The 26,074-nt window shown below is 39.7% G+C and overlaps 1 protein-coding gene across 3 annotated transcripts in view; it reads left to right on the forward strand.

Moving 5' to 3' along the window:
• PLD5 (phospholipase D family member 5) overlaps window positions 1-26,074 on the forward strand; it is a 214,309-nt gene that overhangs the window by 117,942 nt on the left and 70,293 nt on the right. For 2 of the 3 annotated variants that reach the window (XM_074351772.1, XM_074351773.1), the window contains 2 exons: window positions 983-1,151; window positions 15,773-15,884. In XM_074351772.1, coding sequence (XP_074207873.1) covers window positions 983-1,151; window positions 15,773-15,884 — 281 coding nt within the window. Of the gene's footprint in view, window positions 1-982; window positions 1,152-15,772; window positions 15,885-26,074 lie in introns of those variants that run through there. The other variant, XM_074351774.1, reaches the window with a different exon arrangement.

The following is a 26,074-nucleotide window of genomic DNA, read 5'->3' on the forward strand; positions in this document are numbered from 1 at the left end:
AGCCCTGATTGTATCTAGCACTGGGGATGCACAGCTCTGAATAAAACAGTTCTCTGTTCTGGAAGCACTTACAGGTATCTTCATAAGAGTTTGGAGTTTCCCATCAAGAGTTGCAGGAAAACTTACATTTCTTAAACTAGGGGAAACAAATGTTCATTCCTTTCTTAAAATGTTATGTGTCACCTGGCTATCTCAGAAATGAAAACCACCCAGCCTTAGCTTCAGCACCATGGAGAGCCACAGTGTACATGTTGTCAATAAATAAGAAAGCCTAAAAAGAGAAGATACTTTTATTAGGATATTGCTGATTGTAGTTTATTTAGGGCTTGGTTATTACTATTATTTTATCTATTCCTTATCTCCAACTTTAATAAAGCCCTGCAACAGGCAGGTTTTAAAATTTTTTCCTTAGTATCATTTTAGGCCTTAGTCTGGGAAGGTTTTAGCAGAGGTTTTAAGCAATAGAAGTAGCCTTCACTATTTATTATTTTCTAGTAGTAATAAAACTAATAATATTTTATTTTCTAAACCAGTTCTAATATATGTCCAACATTGTAGGAGACACTGGAGTTGTATAAAACTTAACTTATGGTCTTAAGTAGCTCACAGAAGTAGAATTTTTTAAAGAATTGCATTGCTGTAAGGGGGAAAAAAAGAAATATTACTAGAGGAAGATGCTTGTGTAGAAAGCTCTGAATTTTTTTTCAAGGCTAGTTTGACTCTGGATATTAGGGACATATACCATGATTTTCTGAAATACGAGTAATACTAAGTGGGAGAAAACAGAGCATAAACTCTCAGAACACATTAGATTAGCATAGGGGAATTGTTAAAGGCCTTTGGTGGAAAATGTAAATTGTAAGGAACATATATTCAGAAAGAATAAAGAGTATTTTTCAGATATCTTTGTATGCATGTATAAAGATCTGTGCCTTCAAATTTGACTAGATTTTGTTTTTTGTTTTTCAAAATTTTTTCTAAGAATTGCCCTGGTGGAAAATATTCCTGAAGGCCTTAACTATTCAGAAAATGCACCATTTCACTTATCACTTTTCCAAGGCTGGATGAATTTACTCAACATGGCCAAAAAGTCTGTTGACATAGTGTCTTCCCATTGGGATCTCAACCACAGTCACCCATCAGCATGTCAGGTAAGCTGCATCCTCTGTGTGTGATGATTTTACTTATGTACACTTTATCCTCCTCAGTATTCTTGCCTCCTTTCCTAAAGTTCAAGCTCATTTTTTCAGTCTGTCTTTACCCATCATTCATGTATGTTGTTACATTTATATGTGTGCACCATTGTTAAACATAGGTCGCTCAGCTTCTGCTAGAATGCCAGGCTTTCCAGGGCAATATCACATCTCATCTTTGCCAGCAATAGGCTCTCTCTGCAGCACTGCTGTATCGGAGACAACTTCAGTGGTGCCTTCACATGAAGATGTCTGTTGATGACACGCCCCCGAATTCTGCTTTGCACAACCTGCATGTTTTCAGTTCCAGTTCCGTAACTGCTTGCTGAAACATTTATTTGGTTAATTGATGTCCTAATTTGCTGTTGAGACCCAGAGCCAGCGTTTTTTAATAATGGAGTCAAACTTCCCAGTATAAGTATGTATTCCTGACTGTCATATTTGAGTGAATTAGAACAAAGAAATGTATTGGTTATAAGAAGAGCCTTTAGAAAACTGACTGTCCTGGAGATAAGAAAATGATCCTGGTAATCTTTAGCCTGTTTCTCTTTGTGTTGGTGCAACCATGATAACACTGAGCTACCCAGGATGTTCTAGTCAAGTGTATGACCTTTGGCCTGTGTGGGTCAAGGATAAAATGAGTTTTGCCTCTTCGTGTACAAAATGTGTTGGCATTAAGCCTGTAATTATTACTTCATTGGTGCTTTGATTTGCTTCAATTATACTCTTTTAAAGTCAAAATATATTAGAAAATAGGTTTAAAAAAAAGAACAAAAAACCAATAAAGGCCATCCTAAAAAAGAATCAGATAAATTCACTGATTATGTTCTGCACTCTTCTACATCTACTGAAGCAGTTGCTTCAGATATTTATTGCAGCATATGTCATCCCAAATCTTAGTGATTTAAAAAACAACAATCACTTATTCATTCATGATTCTAGGCAGGGTTTGTCAGAGAGAACTTGTCTCCGGTCTAAATGGTGTTGGCTGGGGTGGCTTACCAGGGACTGGAGGATCCAAGATGACTGCTCACTTGTCAGCATCTTACCTCGAGTGGCTGGAATGTCTGGGGGCTGCCTGGAACTCTTTCTCTCTCTCTCTCTCTCTCTCTCTGCGTGTGTCTCTCATCATTCAGTAAACAAACTTGAACTCTTTACTCATGGTTGTATCCTAAAAGAGCAAAGACAGGAAAGCAGAGGTCTTACGAGACCTCTTAAGCCCTGGGCTCCAGTATCCCAATTGCCTCCACCTAATTCTTTGGTCAAAGCAAGTCACAAATCCAGGATGGGAGGGGCAGCATCCATATGGGAATGGGGAGAATTTTTAGCAGGTATCTTTGGAAATTTTATACCACAGTGCACTCGCGCCACAGCAGTCCATATCTCACCTACATACAAAATGCTTTCCTCATCCCCCTAGGCTTGTGTCTGATGATAGAAAAGGCTCAAAGGCCAGGATCTCTTCTATCTGCATCAGGTCAGGCTCTGGGTAAGATTTCTCACGTGGGGGCCTCTTGATTTGGAAATCTATGCCCCCCAACACACACTCCCAGCATACAGTGGCGAAACAGAAATGAGATAACTATGATAGATACTTCTGTTCAAAAGTGGGAAGTGGAGATCATGAATCAGTGGTGCGTCCACGGCCATTTTGAAAGCCATCCCTGCCCACGGCAGCAGTTTTCCGACCTCGGAGAACAGGGAATGTTTCTGGACTGGGATCTACTTCTGCTCTGTGGGAGTGCTTTCCTAATTTGCTGTTCTCAGAAATTCTTTGCTCCACCCTCTGTGTTCTTTCTTTTTCATAAGAAATAGCCTGTGTTTGCTTCAGACTTATTTTCTTAGTTGGTTTCCCGCCAGTAGAAATCTGAGGCCCCAGAGACCTCTTTTCATTTTAAACCATCTCTGTCCTTTTTTTTTAACCCAAAATGAAACAACCCCTTAAAAACATTTGTAGACTGTGTATCCAGTTATAATCCACTCTATTAGCAAAAGGCCACACCACAAATAACTCACAGATGGGTTCTTCTTCTACTTTGGACTGTGACTCAAGATGCTTCAGAACCTCATCCTGAAAATTTCCAGGAGCCCTTCTGTCTAACTGATAGGATCTGTGACGCACACCCCGCTTTCCATCTTTCAGAGGTCTCAACGTGGCATCTTACAGCCACAACTGTGATTTGATCTTTTCCAAGGTCTTTTCTCACTTGGAGAATGTTTTGCTGAATTGAGAGACAGTCCTAGATTTCCTTCGTTTTTCTCAAAACTCTGCGTGAAGACGAAACAGTTCCTTTTTACAGTGTACCATCAAAACTTCGATAATCTACCTGAATAATCTAATTAGCCAGATCTCCAAATCCCCTACTTTACAGCAGGCAGTAGTGCCGCCTTACTTTCAGCTATGACTTTCTCAAGGCCTCAAAAGCAACTTCTTTACTATTTTCCAGGCCTTGAGTAACAGCGTGAGATTGCAGCCTCTACCACCGCCCAGTCCCAGAGACAATGCCACATGCTTTAAGTTTTTGCTGCAGCCGTTTCTATTCAATTTTCTATCGCAGTATAACAAAAAATTAGTTATTATTATTCCCTATGATTCTCTCTGTGAGTTGGTTGACAAGTCTTTTGCTCTGGTGCTGGCTGGGGTTACTCACGCAGTTGTATTTAGGTGGGAGGGCAGCTGAAGCTGGACCATCTGAGGCTGGCCTGGTCTCATTCTCTGCACGTGGACACAAAAAGCTGTAACCCCAGGTTTTTGTAGGGCAGCTGGGTCCCAGGAAGGAGAATATGAAAACTACAAGACCTCTGAATGCCTAGGTTCCCAAAACATTACTTTGCTGCATTCTGTTAGTCAAAACAAGTCACAGGGCCCGGCCGCATTCTTGGAGGGACGAGAGACTCCAGGATGGGGGCGTGCGTGTACAGGATGGGAAGAATTGTTGGCAGCCAAATCCCCAGGTGGTTTGTATGCTCTCAGATCTTTGAAAAGAGCTGATCTAAACCATTCCCACCTCCTGCTCTGTGAGTCTAGCAAACCCTCCTGGTGTTTAGACTCTGGGAGAAGATAAGTCATCAGGGAATGGCAGAGCGTCTCTGGGTCATGGTTCCTGAAGTCACATGATGGTCAATACTCAGCACTGCTCACAGGGCAGTGGTGAAATGGATGAGGGAGGCTCCGGTCGGTTTGGCATAACAGTGCCTAGCATGGTGCTTGGTGCATACTAGCTGTTAAAGTAAATATTTCTTGGGCAACAAATATGAAGTTGTAAATATTTGTTGAATAAATTGTGTCAAAGATAAACAAAGCTGGACACTAGCTGAAGTGGTCAGGGCAGATTTTAATCAGTAATACTATTGCAAGAGGGAAGAGGGTTCAGGTGAAGGGAGAAACTCAACAAGATTTGTGCACAGAATGACTATGCACTTTACAGTGGAATGAGGGATTGGAGCGGGTGGCAGGGGCCTGAGCAGCGTCAGGAAAGTAGAAATTTATAAAGCAGTGGGAAGAGGGTTGGTCCATGTGAAACCTACCCAGGATTGCTAACTGGTGCTTATCAAATTTCGGCTCCTGCCATCCTACGGAGGCCTATCTTCGAGTGTTGACTGGGAAGGACAGTTCTTTGGTAATCGTGAGCTTTCTCAGGCAGGAACTTTAAGAGGAACTCGATCACCCTAGGGACATGTTAGTGTTTGTTCGAGCCTTTTAATGGAGGAGGAGAGACGAGGGTGGAGCAGAGGAGGGTGGATGAAACCATTTGTGCCTAGAGTCTGCAGTTTTTGTAGGCCAAAGTTGAGAGCTATTGGAAAGATTAAAAAATAAATAAATAAACAGGTAAAATTTAAATCAAATAGGCTTTCAGCCATACCTTCTTTTTGAGGAATGTAAAACTTGGTGGCCTGGAGAGAATAGGATATGCGTCCTTAAAGTGCACCAAAGAGAAAAAGCTGACAGGAAGGACCTGTTTTCTTTCCTCCTTTCCTGATCTCTGTACAGTTACCCGTCTTGCATGCTAAGAGGGCAGGCAGGAAGGAGTGATCCAGGCTCTGTAAAAACTTATCTCTAAAAGCCCAAGACATGTGGTATTTAGGTAAGTTCTCCTGGGCCTCTGAATCCTAAGTCCTGTGGCCAACACTGCTCTAGGGCTTGAGGGTTGGATGAGGGGGACCCTAAAAAATGCATCTTGTCTTTCCTACCTTGCACTGGGTGTTGTTAATCTCTTGATGGTTGACTCCCTCTGTGCTGAAAGAAACTGGGCAGTGACTTTCCTCTGCATCATAGCCATGTTAAGGGCTAGTGAGGGCTATAGCTCCTTGGTAACCATATTTTCATATTTAATCAAAATATAGGGTTGGGCTAAGGGTTTTATTTCTTTCTTTCAGAATGAGTTTAAACCTTGAAATATTATATTTCTAGGACAACTTGATTGCTAATTTATGGGATAAAATGATGGAGATTTATGAAATCAAGTCTGTTTAGGAAAAGCCAGGAAATAGGGCTTAACAAAGGCTTATTGGTAGAGCTACCTAGTTCACTGAGTAAAAAAAAAATCCGATTTTCTGGGAGTTCACAGTAAGGAACCAAATAAAATAATTAATGAGCTGCAACAACTGAATCTTAATGAGATGTATTTTTATGAAATCAATTAGTTACTGGTCTACAGGGAGCCATGATTGCCAGTTGATGATACATCACGATGGTTTAATTTTGAAAAATTATGATTTTTACAATTTGACGTTATTTGCTCAATTTAGTTAAGTACCACGTATGAAAGTTCATTGATCCAGTAAGTCATTTTGGGAAGCATACGCCAGGACCCTGAATCTACACAGTAAGTGGTAGGCAGACTGTAGAAATGAGTCAGGAGTATAGCTCAGATTTCTTTTTATCTACTTACCAGCTATGTGACTTTAAGCAAGATGCTGAACTCTCTGTGCCTTAGTTTTCTCGTCAGCAAAATCAAGGTGATAACAGAACTTAACCCCACAGATTGTTGTATAGATTAAATTAGTTAACATATATAAAAAGTATAGAACAGTCTTTGACCATTTTAGTGGCTGTGTGTTTGCTATTAAATTTATGAATGTTATCATTCACATTTACTTATCTGTATACACACTGCAACTCTAGTTCAAGTCAGTTTAATTGTAGTAACAAATAATGAATTCTTACTGTGTGTTATACACTGTGCTAGAAACCAGGATGGTTACCGTGTAAAATTAAAAGAGGAATATAACTTCTACAAATGTGAAACTCTGGGTGGATAAGAAGAATTAGGCAAATTATCATTATATATGGAGTTCTGGCTTTTATTTGTTACTTATAAGTTTCTGCACATACATGTACATACACACAGAATCTTGCTCTCACTCATCTATCTATACATACGGACATACATATGTACATACATATATATCCCTATGCACAGCTGTCATGTTGAATACCCAAGAAGTAACATGGTTTTCTCAAATCTATAGCCACTTCTTATTTTTGTTGGTTGATCCTTTGGTTGGTGTTCTGTTCCTTGTTTCTGTTTGAATTGAAGTTCCCTATAACCAGGCAACATCCGGTAATCTCGCTTTGGTGTTGGTGGGATACTCCCTGCCGTCAGCTGAGTAAGCAGTGCATCCATGTGTGACCTGGGTCTCCAGCTCTGTCTTGAAGCCCACTCATTCCTTCCTAGCAACATTCTTCCTGGCTATAGATGTAAGTTAGCCAACAGGAAAGAGCTTTTGTTTTACCTGAGTTATAAACCTTTTCCTTGTCCTTCTATTGCTATCACTTCATATTTTGACCCAGAATGTCTGGTGGGGGGCGGTTAGCCAAGACTCCACACACACCAGTGCCTCTCATTCTCCATCTCCACCATCTTACTGATTCTCCATCTTCAGTGCCTCTCTAAGCCCACTCTTCCTTTCTTTCCCATCTCTGGTCTTCCAGTGTGGGTTTCCATTCCCTCTCCAAGTCTATTGAAGGGGACCTTTCAGTCATTCCATGCAAATAGCCAGCATCTACTTTACAACACAAGGGTATTTCTGGAACCCAGGATAATTCTGTTTTTAACAGTGCCATTGCCGTGTAAAAGCCTGATAAAAGTTTCCAGATATCCGGTAACATCATCATAATATTTAATTAGAATTTCTTTTATTTTTTACTAACTTTTGTGTTATCTGGGAAAAATAAAATGAGAACAGTTCCTGCTTTGAGTTTCGCCTAAAAGAAGGTGAGCATAGTTGGTAGAGACTGGATCCTTCAGAATAATTGAAATTCTTCCAACCTGTTGTAATTAAGAGATTGGTGTATTGTAATTAAGAGGTTGGTGTGTTGTAATTAGAAGGTTGGAGTGAGGCAGCTAGAGAAGGTAGGACATTCTGATACAACATGGAAAACACACATTTCATCCTTTGTTTCTTCGATGTAGATCTGAGGACTTGAATATGTTTTTACTATATTATGGCAAACTTCCTGCAGTCTCTTTTGTTTTGCAGGGGGAGGCGGCTATAGGGAAAAATAAAACATGTAAAAATTAACTGAAACATAATTAGGTTACATACTAATGCTCTGTTGTTATTTGGCTCAGTTTAGAATCCATTATTTTGTTTATTTTCAGTTCTCAAAGCTTGGGTTTATAGAAAAGGCAAACTAGCAGCATTATGCAGGAGGCACGTGCTACAGTGGAAGGACCATAGGGTTGGCACCAGCTACATTTGACGTGACCACTAGTTTAGTAGTTGTGGTCACATTGGGCAAATGTCATAATCCCTTCAATCCTCAGTTTCCTCATTGCTTTGTAAATTTGATTAGGTGATGTTTGTAAAACAACAAATGATGGAGCTTATAAAAGATAGTTTCTGTTTTCATTTGTTTTTGTTTTTCTAGTGCAGGAATTTCCTTTTCTCATTTTAGAGCAGGAATATCTTTTAGCTGTCCATCAACTTCTCAACTTCTGTTACAGGAGGTGAAGATAATTCTACCCAGAATACTGACTCAAGTTGTTCTTCAAGGTTTAGGTGAAGAAAGGAGAAAGGAAAATGTGCATATTTTCTAGTAGATTCTCAGCCTGTTCTCCAAGTATGACAGTGTTCAACCATGACTACCAGTCAGAATCACCTGGAGAGCTTTTAAAATATATTGATGCCCAGACTCAGATCAGTTAAAATTAGACTGTTTGGAAAGGGACTCAGGCTTTGATACATTTTAAAAGATTACTTGGAGACTCCCTTGGGCAGCCAGGATTGGGAGTCACTGCTTTAAACTGTCCCACTCTAATGAACAGCGTGTGAGTTTCACAGATGTCACGATAGGGCCAGGTCGATCCCTTTCCTGCTCTGTTTGTCAACCTAATTTTATCTGTTTCTGTTTCATCCTGTTTATTCCAGTTGTTCTCTCCGTGATTATATAAAAAGGTGGCAGCTTCTACTTGAATGTTCCACCTACTTCAGGGCTCTAGGGCTTGTGTCATGTTTATTCTCTAGCTTTGCTGTCGAGCAGATGGCCAGGAAGACGAGGGTGCACAGCGATTGCTTGTGGATGTCCAACAGTAGAGTCTCTTCAGCCCTCTCATCTCCAGGCTGAAAAACCAACTCCTGGCGCAGTGTCAGTGTGAAAATAGCATCACCTTATGGAAAGAGTGTCCCTGTCTTTCAAAGCAGCATCTTTTCCCTGTTCCACAAAATCAACACTCAGCAAATGCTTATAAACTGGCCTTCTCCTTTTTGAAATATGGCCATAGAGTGATTTTGAACGTATCTTTATTGAACAAACATTTATCAAGGTACTGTGCTGTTCGCTGGGGATACAAAATCAAATGAGCAACGGTCCCTCCCCTTTGGAGCCCAGAGTAGTGGGGGAGACAGAAACCAATGATAAGAATACGGTGGAGCAGCCGTGAAAGGAGCTGCCAGCGAGCAGGCCTGTGCAGCTCCGTCTCTGATCTCGGCTGCTTGGCTGCTCGTCAGAGCCCCCTGGCTCCTGTGGTTTCTGGTCCTCCCTCAGTGCTGTGCTTTCTTAGTGAATTCCTGCTGCTTCTCTGTGCTGTCGTTTCCCCAGCTGTTGAGTAATTCTAATTACATTCTTGCTTGCTTTCCTATATATATATATTTGATATCAATATATAAGAAAGTAACAATATACTTATATTTATATAACATAATACATATTGAAATCAGTCTACAGTGTCACTTTAAAATACTGAGGGCCAATGTAGTTAAGTTTGAAATATTAGATAAGAGTATTCAATATAATTTTATTTGTAGGGGAGGGGGGGTAATTAGGTTTATTGATTGATTGATTTTTAGAGGAGGTACTGGGGATTGAACCCAGGATCTTCTGCATGCTAAGCATGCATTCTACCACTTGAGCTATACCCCCCCCCCCTAATATATTTCTAAGGGAAATCATCATTGTGATATAAACTCATAAGCACTACAATTAGCAAAAGTTTAACCTCTTTGATTCTTTTAAAATCCAATCATTTAGGCATGAATAAATCATGAACTAATACATTCTTCTCAAGTATTGGCATTAAATAATGACTTTTCTTTAAAGTTGTCTTATGTTAGTTTTATTTACCTATACGCTTGATTGTTTTCTCTCTAGACCTTCACTCCATATTTCCTATGGTCAATTTATGTTTTTGGAACTTTCTTTTAAAAAGAATAGGTTGGGTTGAATTTTTTTTCTTATAGCAATAGTAATAGTTTCTTACTACAGGAAATTTGGAAACTACAGAGAAATGAAAGAAAAATGAAATCATGTGATCATGAAGAAAATTTTTGTAATAGTTTTATATTTTATTCATAATTGCATATGTAGGCTCAAATTAAGAAAATTGTATTTTAATTTTGAACTGAATGTCATACCATGAGCATCTTTCCGTGTTATTAGAAACCCTGGTAAATATTATTTTAATTAGGCTGCATGATAGACAATGTAGTAGATAAACCGAATTAAATGTACATAGCTGTTTCTCTATTAGTGGACATTTAGGCTACTTCTTTTTTTTCTGAAATAAATTCTACTGCAGTAAATGTCTCTGTGCAAAACATTGCTTTCTTTTTGCTCTTTCGCTCAGGATCCATTCTCACAAGTGGGATAAGAGGACTAAGGGACCTGCTTTCTTCAGACCATAGCGTTTTTCAGGGAGCATGTAGAAAACCCTCATGGTTGCTTCCCCTGGGAAGCTGGGACTGTTGGCAGTGAGGGCTTGAAGGCATTCGGCCTCCATTCTGTGTGGGATCCTCTGCCCTCTCAGAGCAAGTGATTGTGGAAGAGCCAGACTGTGTGGCCCATCCTGGCATTCCTCCCTTGCCCCAGTCACGTCCCAGGCCACCATCTCCTGCAGTGCCATCCACACTCTCCTCTGTGCTCCTGAATGCACTGCCACGATTACATTGTCTGCCTGCCTTCTGCAGCCAGAGCGGACGCTGGAGCAACGTCAGAGCGACTTCTTAGTACCGCGGGAGTCCAGCTGCCCAGGTCCCTGCAGTAAGCACGCCGCTCCTGATATTAATTCCTTGCTACTTCCTCGCCCCTTATTGGCACGATGAGCTTCTTCATCTCTCTTCATCTGCCCCCGACAGGGATGGCTTTGTTCATACTTTTTATCCTGTGTGTGTATGATAATAGCTTAGCTAACATACGTAGTCATAAATACACACATGTGCACAACGTGCGTGCACACACACATTTTGGTGCTTTTGTTTCTTTGGGATGTATCTCTAGATGTGGGCTTCCTGAGTGGGAGGAAGCAATATGGTTGTTGCAAACTTCTTGGTGTCAGAACCCTTTGTTCTTGCAGCTGTCCAGGTAGGTCAGGTCATGGTGTCCCTGAAACCCTCCAGCAAGTCACAAGTTATTTTCTATTCTGCAACTTTTTATCTTTATATGAAGGGAAAAGTATTAATACCCTTAAAGATTCCAGTCTTGAGAATGGGCTCTACTGTATAGTTCAGGCTGTAGGCAACATTCTTTTACAAAAGGTGCAGAACCAGTATGACTAAGCCCAGGAAACAGAGGGTTAAAGACAAAGGAACAGATCTAATATGGAGTCAGATTTGTTCTTTTCTATTATATCTCTTCAAGAATCCTTCATTAGCAAATACATCAAACACTTATCCATGTCACATTGCTCACCACTTGTTTCCGCTCCTCTTCATTCTCCTTAATGGCTTTTAGTGTTATTTACTGTCTGGTTAGCGTCCTTCATTGAATATGTTCCTCATATGGGTAATGTAGGTAGTGCAGTCTCTAAATCTGAATATATCTGCAAATAGTTCTTTCTTTCGCGCTGGCAGGTAAAATCCCTGACTGGGTAAAGCATTCTTGGGCTTCAGTCTTTTTCTCCCATGGTCTGTCACCACCAAATGCGGGTTTGGTATTGCCGATGGTTAGCTCCACACCAGTCTGATCCATTTTCCTTGATAGGTGACGTTTTTTGTGGTTTCGTATTTGACCAAAAGTTTGTTAAGAATTCCTCTTTTCCCTAGGTATTGGTTAACTTTACAGAATGTACCTAGATGTGACTTTCCACATTACATTTGCCTCCAACTTTTCAACATGTAAATTCAGGTCTTTCCTCAAGTTGGACAATGATTTCTCCTGTTATTTGCAAACATATTCTTTTTGTCTCTTTTTTTTTCTTCCACTACACCTATTAGCCACATGTTACCTATCCTTATTTTATCTAGCACTCTTTTCTCCACTTACCACCCTTATTGGCCATACTGTTCTTTAGTTAGCTCTAAAAATCTCTGAGTATTAGTCCAGCCACGTTTGACTGCCCTTAAGTGCTCATCACTGTGTTTTTCCTCCAGCTCCTGTCTTCTTGAGTAGCCTGGTACTCATTGTGTTCAAGCGTCTCCCTTGTTGGGTCCTCTTAAATGTGTTGATATTTGACTTTATCAGATCAATAGTGGTTCCTTTCAGGTGAAGGAGGGGCCATATTAGATGGTCAGCTTGTCCCTCACTGGGGCACCTGGAGAACACCTCTCCCTTTGATGCTTCACACTCCCAGCTCCAGGCCTAGCAAGGCTGCCCCAACTCCTGCCCAGCCTCTTGGAGAACAGGAAGCACTTGGACATTCATGTGACACAGAGGATGGCTCTACAGGCACATGGATACCAGAAACTGACTCTGCCGGTAATCAAATGCCTTCCAGCCCCAGAACATCTTAACTCAGAAGAGCTGACTATACCAGAGCTGGGAGGGAAAGGAGAGGGAGTGGCTTGGGGATAATGTTCTCCCCCGAATACCCCTTCCTTTCCAACTTTAACATAACAGAAATGGTCATGGAGCAAAAACTACACTGTTGTGAACATCAACACACCACTTAATTTTCTTGGACCTCAGTCCTTGTTTATAAAGTGGGGAGATTGATAGACTACTGATCTCAATGGTGTCGTCCAGCTCTGACATTATACTCTCAATCTTGGTATCCTGATGATTCTGACATCATACCTCAGTCTGATGAAGGGGTAAACTTCAGGGGTTTTCCAGCTGTGTTTGTTCTGTGAAGTCCTGGGGATTCTGCACAGGAGGGCAGAGACTGATTGATGGAGATGCTTAGCTTAAGTTTTCATTTGAACAAAGAGTTCAACTGTTAAAACAGGTTTGAAAACCATCACCATATTCTACATAATCTCCAGAATTAAGCTTACGGAGCATGACTTCCTTCTGATTTCTCTTTGGTATTTTTGTTTCTTCCTGTCACATTTTGCTGTGGCATTTCATCCTGCCCATGAGTTGTCTGGGGTCAACAGAAATAGGCAGTATTTATAACCCCTGCTCTCTTGGGATTGAAAGGGCTCCCTGTGTTCAGCAGCCTCTTCATAGTCACAAAGGGACTGAGCTGGACATCTGTCCTTGGGTACAGCTTCCTCTCCAGGACGAGGCTGTCTGTCATGAGATTACTGCAGACATCAGGGAAAAATTGGCTGAAAGGAGGTCAACCTGCCTAAGCCACTGACTGTCTTCAGGATGATTTATTTAAGTTTGAGATGTTGGCTGACGTTTGCAAGTCTTTAAACTACTGATGTTTAAAAGCCAAGGGGCTTTTGTTATTCCATTATGAAAACACAATAAGTGAATTTAACTCAGAAAGCAGGAGGCCTTACTGCAGATCTCTGCATAGAGTGTTTCATACCTTTGGAGGTAACAGCGTTCTGAATGTCTTAGCAATACTGTGTGGACCAGGAAGTAAGACATTGAAAAGAGGGGAGATTTAATAGAAGTTCTGCCTTACGTAGAAGTGTAGAAGTTCTGCCCGAGCGCGAGTTCATTAGATTGAGCACTATAATTTAAAATGTTAAGAATCCTTGGCGTAAGTAATCAGCACATATTGAAGTAAAAATAAAAATAAGCTTTATTTAATGACAGTCTGCCCCTCTCTGTAGCTTTTGGAGTTTCTATTTTCATTCATGTTGGAGAGCTCTGGTCTTCATTTTAAATCTTACAAAAATAACACAGTGGGAATCAATTTAAGGCACAGAGCCAGAAACACAGATAGAAGATCTCTTAAGTTTCATTTGTGCTAAATATACTGTTTACTAAGATGAGGGGAAAAAAAATTTGCTTAAAAATACTGGCTCACTAACGGTGGGGTCTCACAGAACACCCAAAGTCCATAAGCCCTTTCCCTGTGTGAAGGTGAAGAACACAATTAATGTGATGATGAGATGACCGTGAGTCTGGGCTGTGCAGACATCACCAAGCCTTCAAGGGTGTGTGACAAGGGCATAGTCACAACTCAGCAAAGTGACAAAGCTGGCAGAGAGGAGGCTATGTTGGTGGCAACTCTGTCTGCAGGAAAACCCCACCAAGTGCGTCTTCCCTCGTATCTAGTGTCTGAGCTTCTCACTGACAAGCCCTCCCTTCTCCATAGTAAACTGGAAATTTACTTAGACCCTGAAATCAGCAAATCAACAGCTGCCTTTTTCCCTACTCTTCCCTCTCTGTCTCCTCCTATGTCTCTCTTTTTCTTTCCCCTTCTCTCCTCTCACCTCTTTATTTAAAAAAGCAATTCGCAACTGCCTGATGCACACATTCAGCACACCTTGGAGGAATACCTGGTTTGTGGGGAGGCTGCCGCCAAGCTCCGCATGCAGAGTAATTTGGTCGCTTTTGATGAGTTCTGCTTTGGGCATCCTTTATCAGCACACTTAGTCAAACAAAAAGGAAGCCTCCATCCCTGACATGGGGGCAACTCCTCTATCCTCCAATGCCCAGGGAGCATGGAGCTTTAGCTGTGCTGCACTGGCTCCAGGTTGGAGTGCGGCTGGGTTATACCAGACACTCTTCCCTGTTGTCAGCTGGCATCTTGGCACAGGCTCCCCAGCTCCCTCCTCCTTAATACTCCAGAGCTGTAGGGTTTTGATCTTTGGCTTCTTTCCTTTCTGAGGCTGCATCGCAGGAATCACTGCTCTACATCGACGTTTCAGCCATCTTCTCTTATCAGTCTTCAGATCCTTTCTACATAATCAGCACCAATAATCCATTCTTGTCAAGACTGCCACTTGGGGGCCATTAAGGCCAAAGCCTTCTTGTCCTTTTGGCCTCTGAAGGCATTTGAGTTTGTGGCCAAAAACAAAAATCTGAAAAACCAATAAAAGAAGACCAGTTCACTTTTATGACAAGGAGGAGTCTGGGAAAATGCACAAGGGAAAATAAACGGGGCAACGTTGCAACTCACTCGCCTGAGATGATACAATGACTGTGAACCTACCACTATGCAGAGTCTCCCAGAGACTAAAATTTACTATAAAATTTATATGCTTGTGAAAATCTTATAAGGAAAACCTTTATTTTTTATTTGGTCTTCTACTTCAGTCATTTTCAGGCTGGGCTAATACTTCTAGATTTCTAGGCAGAGCATAACTTGAATTCAATAAAATAAGTTTTAAACAAGTTGAATTTAGACAAATCCCTACCACTATAGTAAGTAGCCATGATGACCCTCACAATAGCAAACGTTTAAGGGATACTTGCCTACTACTAACTCTTAATCCTCACGAAAACCCTTTAAAGTATATACTAATATTATCTACATTTTACTGAGGAAGAAACTGGAAACTAGTGAGATTAAGAAATACAGATTTTTTTTTATTGAGGTGTAGGCAGTCTACAATGTTGTGTCACTCTCTGGTGCACAGCACAATTCCCTAGCTGTACATGAACACACACACACTCACCCTCCTATTCTTAAGAAATCCAGCTCTTAAGTTGGAAAACCAGCTGGAATCTGAGTCTCTCTGGACCTAACCACAGCTGTTTAATATTCTCTATCTCTTCATGTGTAGATAACTTCAGAGTTCATGAAAAAGTAAGAGAAGAGTAGATTTGCATTGTAGCTTTGAGGTGATTATTGCAATAATTGGTGAGTCACACAATACTCAAAAACCAATGTAATCTGTGTTTGAACTACTACTGTTTCTATCAACTCTTGAAAGAATTTTCCATAAATAGTAACCGCTGAAGTGCTTGCCTTTTAAATTTGAATGAATTGTTTTCATTTTCAATGTTTATTTATTCCTATTTAAAATAGCCTACTTTTAGATTTTCTGACTTTGTTTCTGAATATTTTTTCTAGGGTCAACGTCTCTTCGAAAAGTTGCTCCAGCTGACTTCTCAAAGTATTGAAATCAAGCTAGTGAGTGATGTAACAGCTGATTCAAAGGTATTAGAAGCCTTGAAATCAAAGGGTAAGGCCAAGGTTGACATGGTACTCTACCTCTGGGTGTTCTGTTCCAGTGCCTTTAATTCCACTTAGAGTGATAAATGATTTCTCCATAGTCAACAGATTTGACTTAGCACACTTCTTATTGTTACTGTGAAAAATAGCCTAATTAAATACTTTAAATGAGAGAACTAATTAATCAGTTCTGCCGAGTTTTTTTTAATAGTGTTGTTGCCTATTAGTTTATGCAAAATAATCTACCAGTCATTAGATGATAATTAACTAGAAAGAAGAACCTTTTCCTGTGAACACTTTAATGATGTGATTAGAGAAAAGAGCCACTTCTTATCGGAACAGTCATTGGATTTCTGGTTTTCTCTTGCCCATCAAATGGGAATTCTCCTCATGCTACATATTCTTTGACATAATATAGTCTAACTCATGACTTGTAAGATAATTCCATAGGAGGCCACCATTTGTACGGCCACTTTGCAGTTTGTCTTGCAGTCCCTGAAGACAGGATAATTACAAAGTAAATTTCTTCATTTTGCTATATCTTTACTAACCGAACTCTCACTGCCAAAGAGTTTTTACTGATTTATAAAAAATTTTACCCTGAATTTGTTTACTATCCAAACTGTAAGCCTCTGAAGGCAATTGGCAGGTGTGAGCCAGTGACAATGTTCAAGCTGCAGGATGTCCCCAGGAGAGGACGAGGTGTTGTTACTGAGCACAAGTTTACATGCCCAAGGCACAGTGAGGCCAAACAAACCCAAACGTTGGAGTTTGGAGCAGAGAAAGGTTTATTGCAGAGCTGAGCAAGGAGGATGGGTGCTTGTGCCCCACCAAATCTCCAAACTCCCAGAAGGGTTTCAGCAAAGGATTTTTAAAAGCCGGGTGAGGGAGAGGAGCCCCAGGGTATGTGATCAGCTCTGCACAATTCTCTGATTGGCTGATGGTGCTCAATCCTTAGGCGCCAGAAAGTCTGGGGGCTACATACTCAGGATCATCAAGTCATTAATTTCTTCCATTTGATAGTGATTTTTAGCATCTGAAAAACTCAGGAAATATGCATGAGATACTATTACCTGGGTACTTCAGAGAGGAACTACAGCGGAGGATATGGAGGAGGGATCTCTGCCAGGAAGGTCCCAGAGGGTCCTGCTCGGTTATGGTGTTGGCCCTCGTGAGTGTGTTTCACCTGATGGCATTACATCTCACATATGTGCTATTTAAACATCCTGGGCATTTTTGCTTGTCATCTTCCCCACGTTATTAAGTGAAAATAAAATAGCTTCTAAAAATTGGAACAGACTATTAGGCAAATAAGTGAGCCCAAGTGGCCTTTCCTTCTGCAGAAGAAAAGTTGGAAGTGTTAAAGCCTATGGAAAGATAAGAACATAGAGAAGACAAAAGCTTGGCTGGGCGCGTGGACCTAGCACCATGCATGTATTTTCTCTATGCATTGGAAAACAAAATGTGAATTAGCTAGGTCTTTTCACCACGCTACTTGAGCACAGTACAATATTCTTGAGAAACTAGAAAATATCTAGTTCAGCTGATTAACAGATACAACAGACACGGACTAGAAATACAGGATTACTTAAACTGTTTAAAAACTATGAAATTGGGTACCCACTGAATGTTTGATTTCTATCTGAAAATTTGTTATCTGACACATTTTTAGGAGTGGAATTCTTTGGGCTAACTCTATGCCTGTATTTGCAGATAATTTTTCTCAGGAATCTACCTGCATGTCCTTGGGGTTTGAGTATCCCAGAAGGACGAAAGGCAGATGACTTAAGAAGAGAGGGATGTAGCCTGAGAATTCTGTTACTTCTTGACTGTGTACATCCACATTCTGTTCTTGCCATGCTGAAGCTTACCAACTCAACCAGAAGTTAAAACTAGGCAGTACCAGGTGTATTAAAAAGCCTTCTTAGGTGCTGCTGAATATTTGGCTACTCTAGACAGAGAATAGCTTTTAATGAATTTTTAGATAAAGTCATTGCTTCCACTTCTATTGTAAACTATGAATTAAAGTTTCTTTATACGCATTGCTTCTCACACAAAAGAAGTGTTTGAATTTCACAATCATCCGCATATATCACTACAGCTTCGGCTCTGTGAATGTCTAATAGGAGTTCTTATCAAAATGAGAAAACACATGGTTTTCCTTCACAATGAGAGGTGATAAACAGGACCCAGATTTCTCAGAGCTACTCCCTATATACTTAGAGTGAGCCTATATGGCTTTTATTAATGCACGTATGTGTGCACAGTACGACAGTTATGCATCTTTAAAATACAGTTATTGTAGTTATTGTATTTCTCTGTTCTCATCCTTTGGCAGAAACATATTAAATAGTAACTTCATTTAAGAAATTGTTTTAACATTTTTTATTGAGTTATAGTCATTTTACAATGTTGTGTCAAATTCCAGTGGAGAGCACAATTTTTCAGTTATACATGAACATACATATAGTCATTGTCACATTTTTTTCCGCTGTGAGCTACCACAAGATCTTGTGTATGTTTCCCTGTGCTATACAGTATAATCTTGTTAGAAACATATTAAGTAGTAACTGCATTTAAGAAATATTTTTATAAAACCATTTTAAATCTGTATTGGAATACTTTGCTTTGGGGTTATCTTTTAATTTTTTAAGGAAGGTTTCCTAGTCTTTTGGTAAAGTGCCAGGAAGATTTGTCCAGACAGGTAAGTGTGAGACTAGCCATGAGCAACTTCAGCTCTGAAGGAGTCACTGACTATAGACGTTAATCAAATGTATTGTGAAAAAGAACAAGAGTGAGGCCTCCCTGGGAAATAGTCACGATTTAGTGCGCCTGTCAGCCCAGCAAAGGCACAGCGGGATGGAGAGGTGAGGTGGCCCGAGGCCACGGAGCCCTCCAAGGGTGAGGTGAGATCGCAAGTCATTCCCTGCACCTGCTGCTCCCCACTCCTTGACTCAGAAGTCAGAAGATAACCCCTGAGGTTTCACACTGGCTAGATGGTGGGGTGCTTTTGAAACCCAGCCTCCTTGAAGTCCTTAAACCCAGGTAGGGATTTCATTTCAGACAAAGTTTCCTGTAAATGCGGAGTTTCACTAATTGGTTTTTCTAAATTCACTTGCTCACCATCTCCACTCTGTTCCCTATATTCCCTGTATAGGATGTACTCCCTATATAGGAGGTATTTCCTTTATAGAATACATTCTGTTCCCTATATCTCATATGCAGCATGTTAACCTGCAGTCTCCTCCTTGCCTAGTAACTCCCGCAGCAGCTGCTCCCTTTACCTGAATTTCCAACCACCCACTCACTCCACACTCCCATTCTTACTTTTTTTTTGTATTCTTTTTTTATTGAAGTATAGTCAGTTTACAATGTTGTGTCAATTTCTGGTGCACAGCATAATGTTTCAATCATACATATACATACATATATTCTTTTGCATTGTAAATTACTACCAGATACTGAATACAGTTCCATTTTTTACATCTAACGGGTCTAATTCTATAGGCTCTGCCCGATTCTCTCTCGTAGGAATCTCATTCCCTTCTCTGCTGCCACTGCCCTGTTTAGGGTATTTAATCCCTTGCCCTTGCCTTGCCGCAGCTTCCTTTCTCTCTGCCTGTATCTTCTCACCTTCCTACTATCTGATCTCTGTGTAGCACCCGCAGGGATCTTCCGCAACATGATTGTTATCAACTCACATCCCCATCTAAACTGATGTACGTATGAGTATGCCCTAGTGGTTACGTAAACCTTTTAATTGAAGCATATCACGCATGCAATAAAGAGCACAGGTCTTTAGTATATAGCTCTAGGAATATTTACAAAATAAATGCTTGCATATAACCCTTTGAAAGATCAAGATGTACAGCATTGCCAGTGTCTTGGAAATTTTTCTCATTCCCCTTTGAAGTCAGTACCTTCTGCAGAGCTGACCACTATTTCAACTTCTGCCACCATAGATTATACTTGGGTTTTTTTTTTTCAGTCTTTTTAAAATAGACTCATGAAGAATATACTCCTTCATATCTGGATTCCTTTGTGGAATTTTACGTTTATAGGATCCATGTATGTTGTGTATAGTAATTTATTCTTTTACATTTTTATATAGTATTCCATCCTGTAAACATAATGCAGTGTATGTGTTGTACTGATGGTGGCCATTTGGGATGCTGCTGTGACCATTCTTGTATGTCTTTTTGGTGCCTGTGTGTGCTCATTTCTGTTGGAGATTTACCTAGAAACTGCTGACGTCACTGGCTCTGTATGTTCAGCTTCTACACATGCTGCCACTGAGCTTCCAAAGTGGTTATACCAGTTTATACCACCACAGGCAACATAGGAATGTTTCATTTGCTCCATATCCTCACAAAATCTGGCATCCTTTGTCTTTTTTATCTTAGCTATCCTGGTGGATAGGTATCATGATGTGATTTTAATTTTCATTTCCGTAATGACTAATGCTAGTGAGCATCTTCTCATATACTTATTGACTATTGCTGTTATCTTCTTTGTTTAAGTGCCTGTTAGAGTATTTTGCCCACTGTTATTTTATTTTTGTTTTTTTTTTTTCTCTTAATTGGCCTGTTCTTGGTTATTAGGCTGGATTTGAATCCTTCATTGGATATATGTATTTCAATTATCTCCTCCCATTGGAGGCTTATCCGCCCTCAAGTAGGGTGTGCCATCTGCTACCAACATTTAACGTACTGGGAATTGACGTGACTTATCTCTTAAGTCCTGTTCTCTCTGCTCATGCCTCCCAGCAAATGCCTTTGAGGTCCCGTTTTTCATCAGACCCGATACTGGTAACATCACAGCAGTTTTACTGAAATTTGATACAATCAGTACAATTTTTATTTCTGGCTGTGTCTTTTAGTCGTAAGCAAAGTATGATGGCTCGGTAATACCATTGCATTTTTAGAAACTATTTTTAGAGCAGTTTTCGATTCACAACAAAATTAAGAGGAAGATACAGAGATTTATTGAATACCTCCCGCCCCCATACATGCATTGCTGCCTCAGTTATCAACATCACTGATCCAACAGGCATATTTTTGACCGAGGATGAACCTGCATTGACACATCATAATGACCCCAAATCCAAAGTTTACCTTAGGACTCAATCTTGATGTTATATATTCTATGAATTTGGACAAATGTATACTGGCATACATCCATCATTATAATATCACACAGAGTATTCTTACTGCCCTAAAAATCCTCTGTTCTCTGCCTATTCATCTCCCCCTGCCCACTACTGTATTTTTAATCTTTGTATTTTATAGCTTTGTTGCAATGAGATTTATAATTAAGGAGAATTATGTTTTATTTGTCCTTCAAAACCATAGCAATTCAGTGTACTTACTATAATATGATTGAAGTGTTTACCAGGAGTCTATCAAAAATTAAAAATAAAATAATGAAGTCAGAAAATAATTTCATTTTGGGCAAAAACAGGCATTTACTTATTTATCATCACATAATTCTTTAATAAAATGACTAGTGAAATAAAAGGCATAAGGGATTAGAATCAGTGGCCTAGAAATAAGGTCCACACTCCTTTAGAAAGAAGAAAAAACAACATTTGAAACCATTTAGATCTGAAATCTTTCTTTTCCGTTTCATTCTTACCATTTCTTATTGTTGAATTTCAAAGTATCTGAAAACTAGTTGTGATTTCCTAAACACACATGCTTTTTCAGGGCTATTTCCTAAAACATGCTTTTCTCTGTGCCTGAAACACCCTCCTTAAAGCTCCTCTTCATCCTTTCAAGATCCCTTATAAACCTTACCCATAACATTTTCCTTTAGACGTCCTCTCTTTTCCCCAGTTGGTCTTAAACTGTCTTTGTTTCTTCCATTGCTCATTCAATATTTATTCAGCAACTATTCCTTGAATATCTGACACATGCCAGCAAACTAGAGTTTAAAGATAGAAAACTGACGAAGACATGAGCCTGACCTCAAAGAGCTCAGTTTGGTAGTGAAGACTGATAGAAGTGAGATAAACTGATCAAGAAATTCTTAAGCCATCTACACAGACTCCAGTTTTTCTGAATCACTTTTTGTGTCTGGGTCACTGAAGTCCATGTTTTCCACTGAACATATCTCTGTACCATCGAGAGTGTTGATGGTTACTCTGCAGCTTTAAGAAACAGATTCTCTACTTTGTCTCTTTTTCTAAGCAGGCATGCATTATGCTTGTTTTCCAAGCTTACTCGAAAATGCTAAAGGAAGATATTCTGACAGTCAGCAGGCCTTAATATTCCTTCCTCGAAAGGCTCTTAAGTGGTTGCTTGGCTGAATATTGAGAAACGTCTGGGTCCCTGTCATGCTACTAGCAATAATATCCAAGACTGTGATGTGACAACTTTGTCACAACTGCCACCCTGTCTACAGCAATCATAAGATGCATCGCAGTGTCAGAGATGTTACGGTGTGGAAACTGCTTCAGAATCAGTGACATACGGTAATGAGGGTTACTTTAAAATTCAACAATAAATTAGAAAACTCAACTTAGAAGCCTTTTAATAATTAAGTTAAATTAAATGAAATCAAACTTGACCTTTCCTAATACGACACTGAGGGAGGTAGAATCTAAACCAAACCTCTTGTAACAGGGCTTCTTTGTAAGTGCAGCGATCATACTCAGGAATTAGAAATTCAGAAAATTCAGGCTGGGCTGGTTCTTAAGAAACACAGGGATGCCTTCAACAGAACTCCTGTTGGCTCGCACATCCGCTGATAGGAAGTGTTCCTATGAAAACAAACGAAAAAGAAAAACCCTGCTGTATTACCTGAAATAGGAAGGAGGTTTATGCAAGTCAGTTTTTATGTGAAAGTTCTACAGGAAAACAATGTAATGAAATTAGAATCCTGAAATACACTGGGGAAGAGACAATCCCCTGGGGTCAACAAAGAAGACACCCGAAATCGTAGTCCTGGGTATACGAAGTTGCAGCTTAAATGGAAAGAGAAGAAATAGTCATGAAAGCTTGATTTTGAAAAGGAGAGGAATAGAAAACACTCAGAGCTAAAAGTAACAGGACATTGAAAGACTGGGGTGACTGGTCCCACTGGCATTGTCTGCTAAGAGGTTGCTCATGTAAATAACTTTAGGTTGTAAGTTAAACTGTCACTAGACGCTGTTTTGATTTTCCTCATTGCTGGTGACTAGCCATTATGCAACAATAGAAAGAAATTCATCCTCGAGCTCGGGGGACCTCCTTACTGAACCTTCCCTTACCGCCCCTCTCTCTTCTGGCGGTAGTCTCACACTGGGCTTGGCTGTGTCAGCCCAGTCCTGGCTGGGTTAGTGTTTCAATAGAATCAAACATGTGTTTCTCTCCCACTCCCTTCCTTTCTCAGCATGCAAACCTTGAGTGATTAAACCTAGAGCTTAGGCGCTTCTGCCCACAGATACTTGCAACGTCTTTGAGGAGCTGATAACAGAACTCCTTTATGGGATTTTGTTTTGTTTAGCTAGAGCATTAATGTGTCTGGAATTTTCTTTCCTCTTCGGTTTCTTTAGATGATAGATAGATAGATAGATAGATAGATAGGTAGATAGATAGATAGATAGGTAATCTTCAGATCTTTTCTATATGAGATTCAAAAATTAAAGTTCTAGATTTCTCAATCTTTTTATCCACATGGTTTCATTTTGATTGTTCTTTGTGAAGGGACTACAAAGCATGCCCTTTGGGTACACTTTCAGCCACTGTAACAGCCCTCATCCCTCCACATCCCCTCATCTGCCTCTTTTGTGAATAAACTCATACATTTGCTGGGTGACTGGCTCAGACGGTCTGTGGTTTGAGAAAAACTGACCTCAACTTCCCTCCATTAGCACCATATGCCAAGCAAGGGAATTAATTAGACATAGCCTTACCCACGCTAGTGAATAAACAAGAGCAATGGGACCCTAATGAGCCCTCTTTGGGCACCTTTGGCTTATTTTGGCTTTCTGCCCACAAAGCACTGTACAGACAGTAAATACTGAATTAGCATTTCCTTGTGCCTAAGTTTTATTCATTTAAGTCAGAATGTTAATATTTGAAATCAGAAGATAACCCTTTTCATTTTTCTTAGTAACAACTCTATTTTAAGTAAATCATTAATTATATTTTATTTCTGCATGCTTAATAACCTGTTGTAGAACAAGAAGTGAAAATTGGTTAATTAACACATCCATCACCTTACACAGTTACCTCTTTCTGTGTGTGTGGTAAGAAGGCTTAAGATCTACTCTCAGGGGCAGGGTATAGTTCAGTGGTAGAGCGCATGCTTAGCATGCACAAGGTCCTAGGTTCAGTCCCCAATACCCCAATTAAAAATAAATAAATAAATAAACCTAATTACCTCCCCCCCTAAAAAAAAAAAAAAGCAAAGAAACAAAAAAAATTGTAAATAAATAAACAAACCTAATTACCCCCCCAAAAGAAACCAAAAAATAAATAAATAATTTTTTAAAAGATCTACTTTCAGCAAATTTTAAGTGTTCAATACAGTATTATTAGCTGTAGTCACCATGCTGTACATTAGATCCAGGGAACTTACTCATCTTATAACTGAAGGTTTGTAACCTTTGACTAGCATCTCTGTGTCTCTCCCACCCTCCCCCATCCCAAACCCACTCAGTCCCTGGTAACCATCATTCTACTCTCTGTTTCTATGAGTTTGACTTTTTCTTTTAGATTCCTCACTTAAGTGAGACAGCATAGTATTTGTCTTTCTCTGTCTGGCTTATTTCAGTTGGAATAATGTCCTCTAGGTTCACCCGTGTTGTTGCAGGTGGCAGGATTTCCTTCTTGCACATGCTGAGCAGCATATTCCATTGTGTGTTTGTGTGTGTGTGTATGCACACATCTTTATCCAGTCATCCATCCACAGATGCTTGTTTTGGTCCCATATCTTGGCAATTGTGAATAATGCTGCAATGAACATGGGAGTGCAGGTATCTCTTCAAAATAATTGATTTTGTTCCTTTTGATTATGTACCCAGAAGTGAGACTGCTGGATCAAATGTTAGCTCTATTTAAAATTTATTTTTAGAAACATCTGTACTGTTTTCCACAGGGATTGCAGCAATTTACATTCTGGCCAACAGTACACATAGATTCCCTTTTCTCTGCATTCTCACCAACACTTATCTCTTGGCTTTTTTATATGAGCCATCCTAACACGTGAGGTGACATCTTGCGGTTTTGATTTGCATTTCCCTGGTGATTAGTGATGTTGAGCACCTTGTCAGGTACCTGTTGACCATTTGTGTGTCTTCTTTGGGAAAATGTCTGTTCAAGGTCCTTTGCCTAATTTTTTTATTTGGTTTTTTGCAACTGAGCTGTGTTTTTATTTATGTACTTTAGATAGTAACCCCTCATCAGATCTATGATTTGCAAATATTTTCTCCCATTCTGTAGGTTGCCTTTTCGTTTTGATTGTTTCCTTTGCAATGGAAGCTTTTTAATTTGATATAGAACCCCTTCTTTATTTTTGTTTTTGTTTCCTGTGCTTTTGGTGTCATATCCAAAAAAAAATCATTGCCCAGACCAATGTCAAGGTGGTATTTTCCCTGTGTTTTCTTCCTAGAGTTTGACAGTTGCTGATCTTACATTAAAGTCTTTAATCCATTTTGAGTTTATTTTTGTGAGTGGTGTAGATTGGAGTCCAGTTTCATTCTTTTGATTTTTAAAATTATTATGTGCAGATTTTCTTTCAGCCATATTATTTTTTTTAAAAAGGAGGAGGGGTGCTATGTTCATTCTGTCACATTCTAAATATGGTCCTTGCCATTGGTTATTTGAATTCAAGAAAGGTGTACTCATTCATCATTGATAAGCCACGCTTTTATTCTCACATTCATGGATTAGGTTTAACAAAACCTAAAAGGAATCTCTAGTCCTAAATCTGAGAATAGGGGCATTTGTAAACTTTAAAATTAATACAAGCTGCCCCAGTTTCCAACTTAGAAATTTTACAAGGTGATTTTTGAACTGCTTGTTCCAAATAAGTGTAGCATAATTTGAGATTTTTATGTTTGTTGAGACTTTTTTACTTGGGTTTTACCGATCTGTAATTATTCCAAAATCTAATTGTACAAGTAGGTATGGTTGTATGTATTAATTCCAGGTTAACATTACCAAATGTATTTTAGTAATTTCCCCATAGTAAATTTTATATTATTCTGGCATTCAT

This window comes from Camelus bactrianus, chromosome 23, assembly GCF_048773025.1.
Source record: "Camelus bactrianus isolate YW-2024 breed Bactrian camel chromosome 23, ASM4877302v1, whole genome shotgun sequence".
NCBI lineage: Eukaryota > Metazoa > Chordata > Mammalia > Artiodactyla > Camelidae > Camelus > Camelus bactrianus.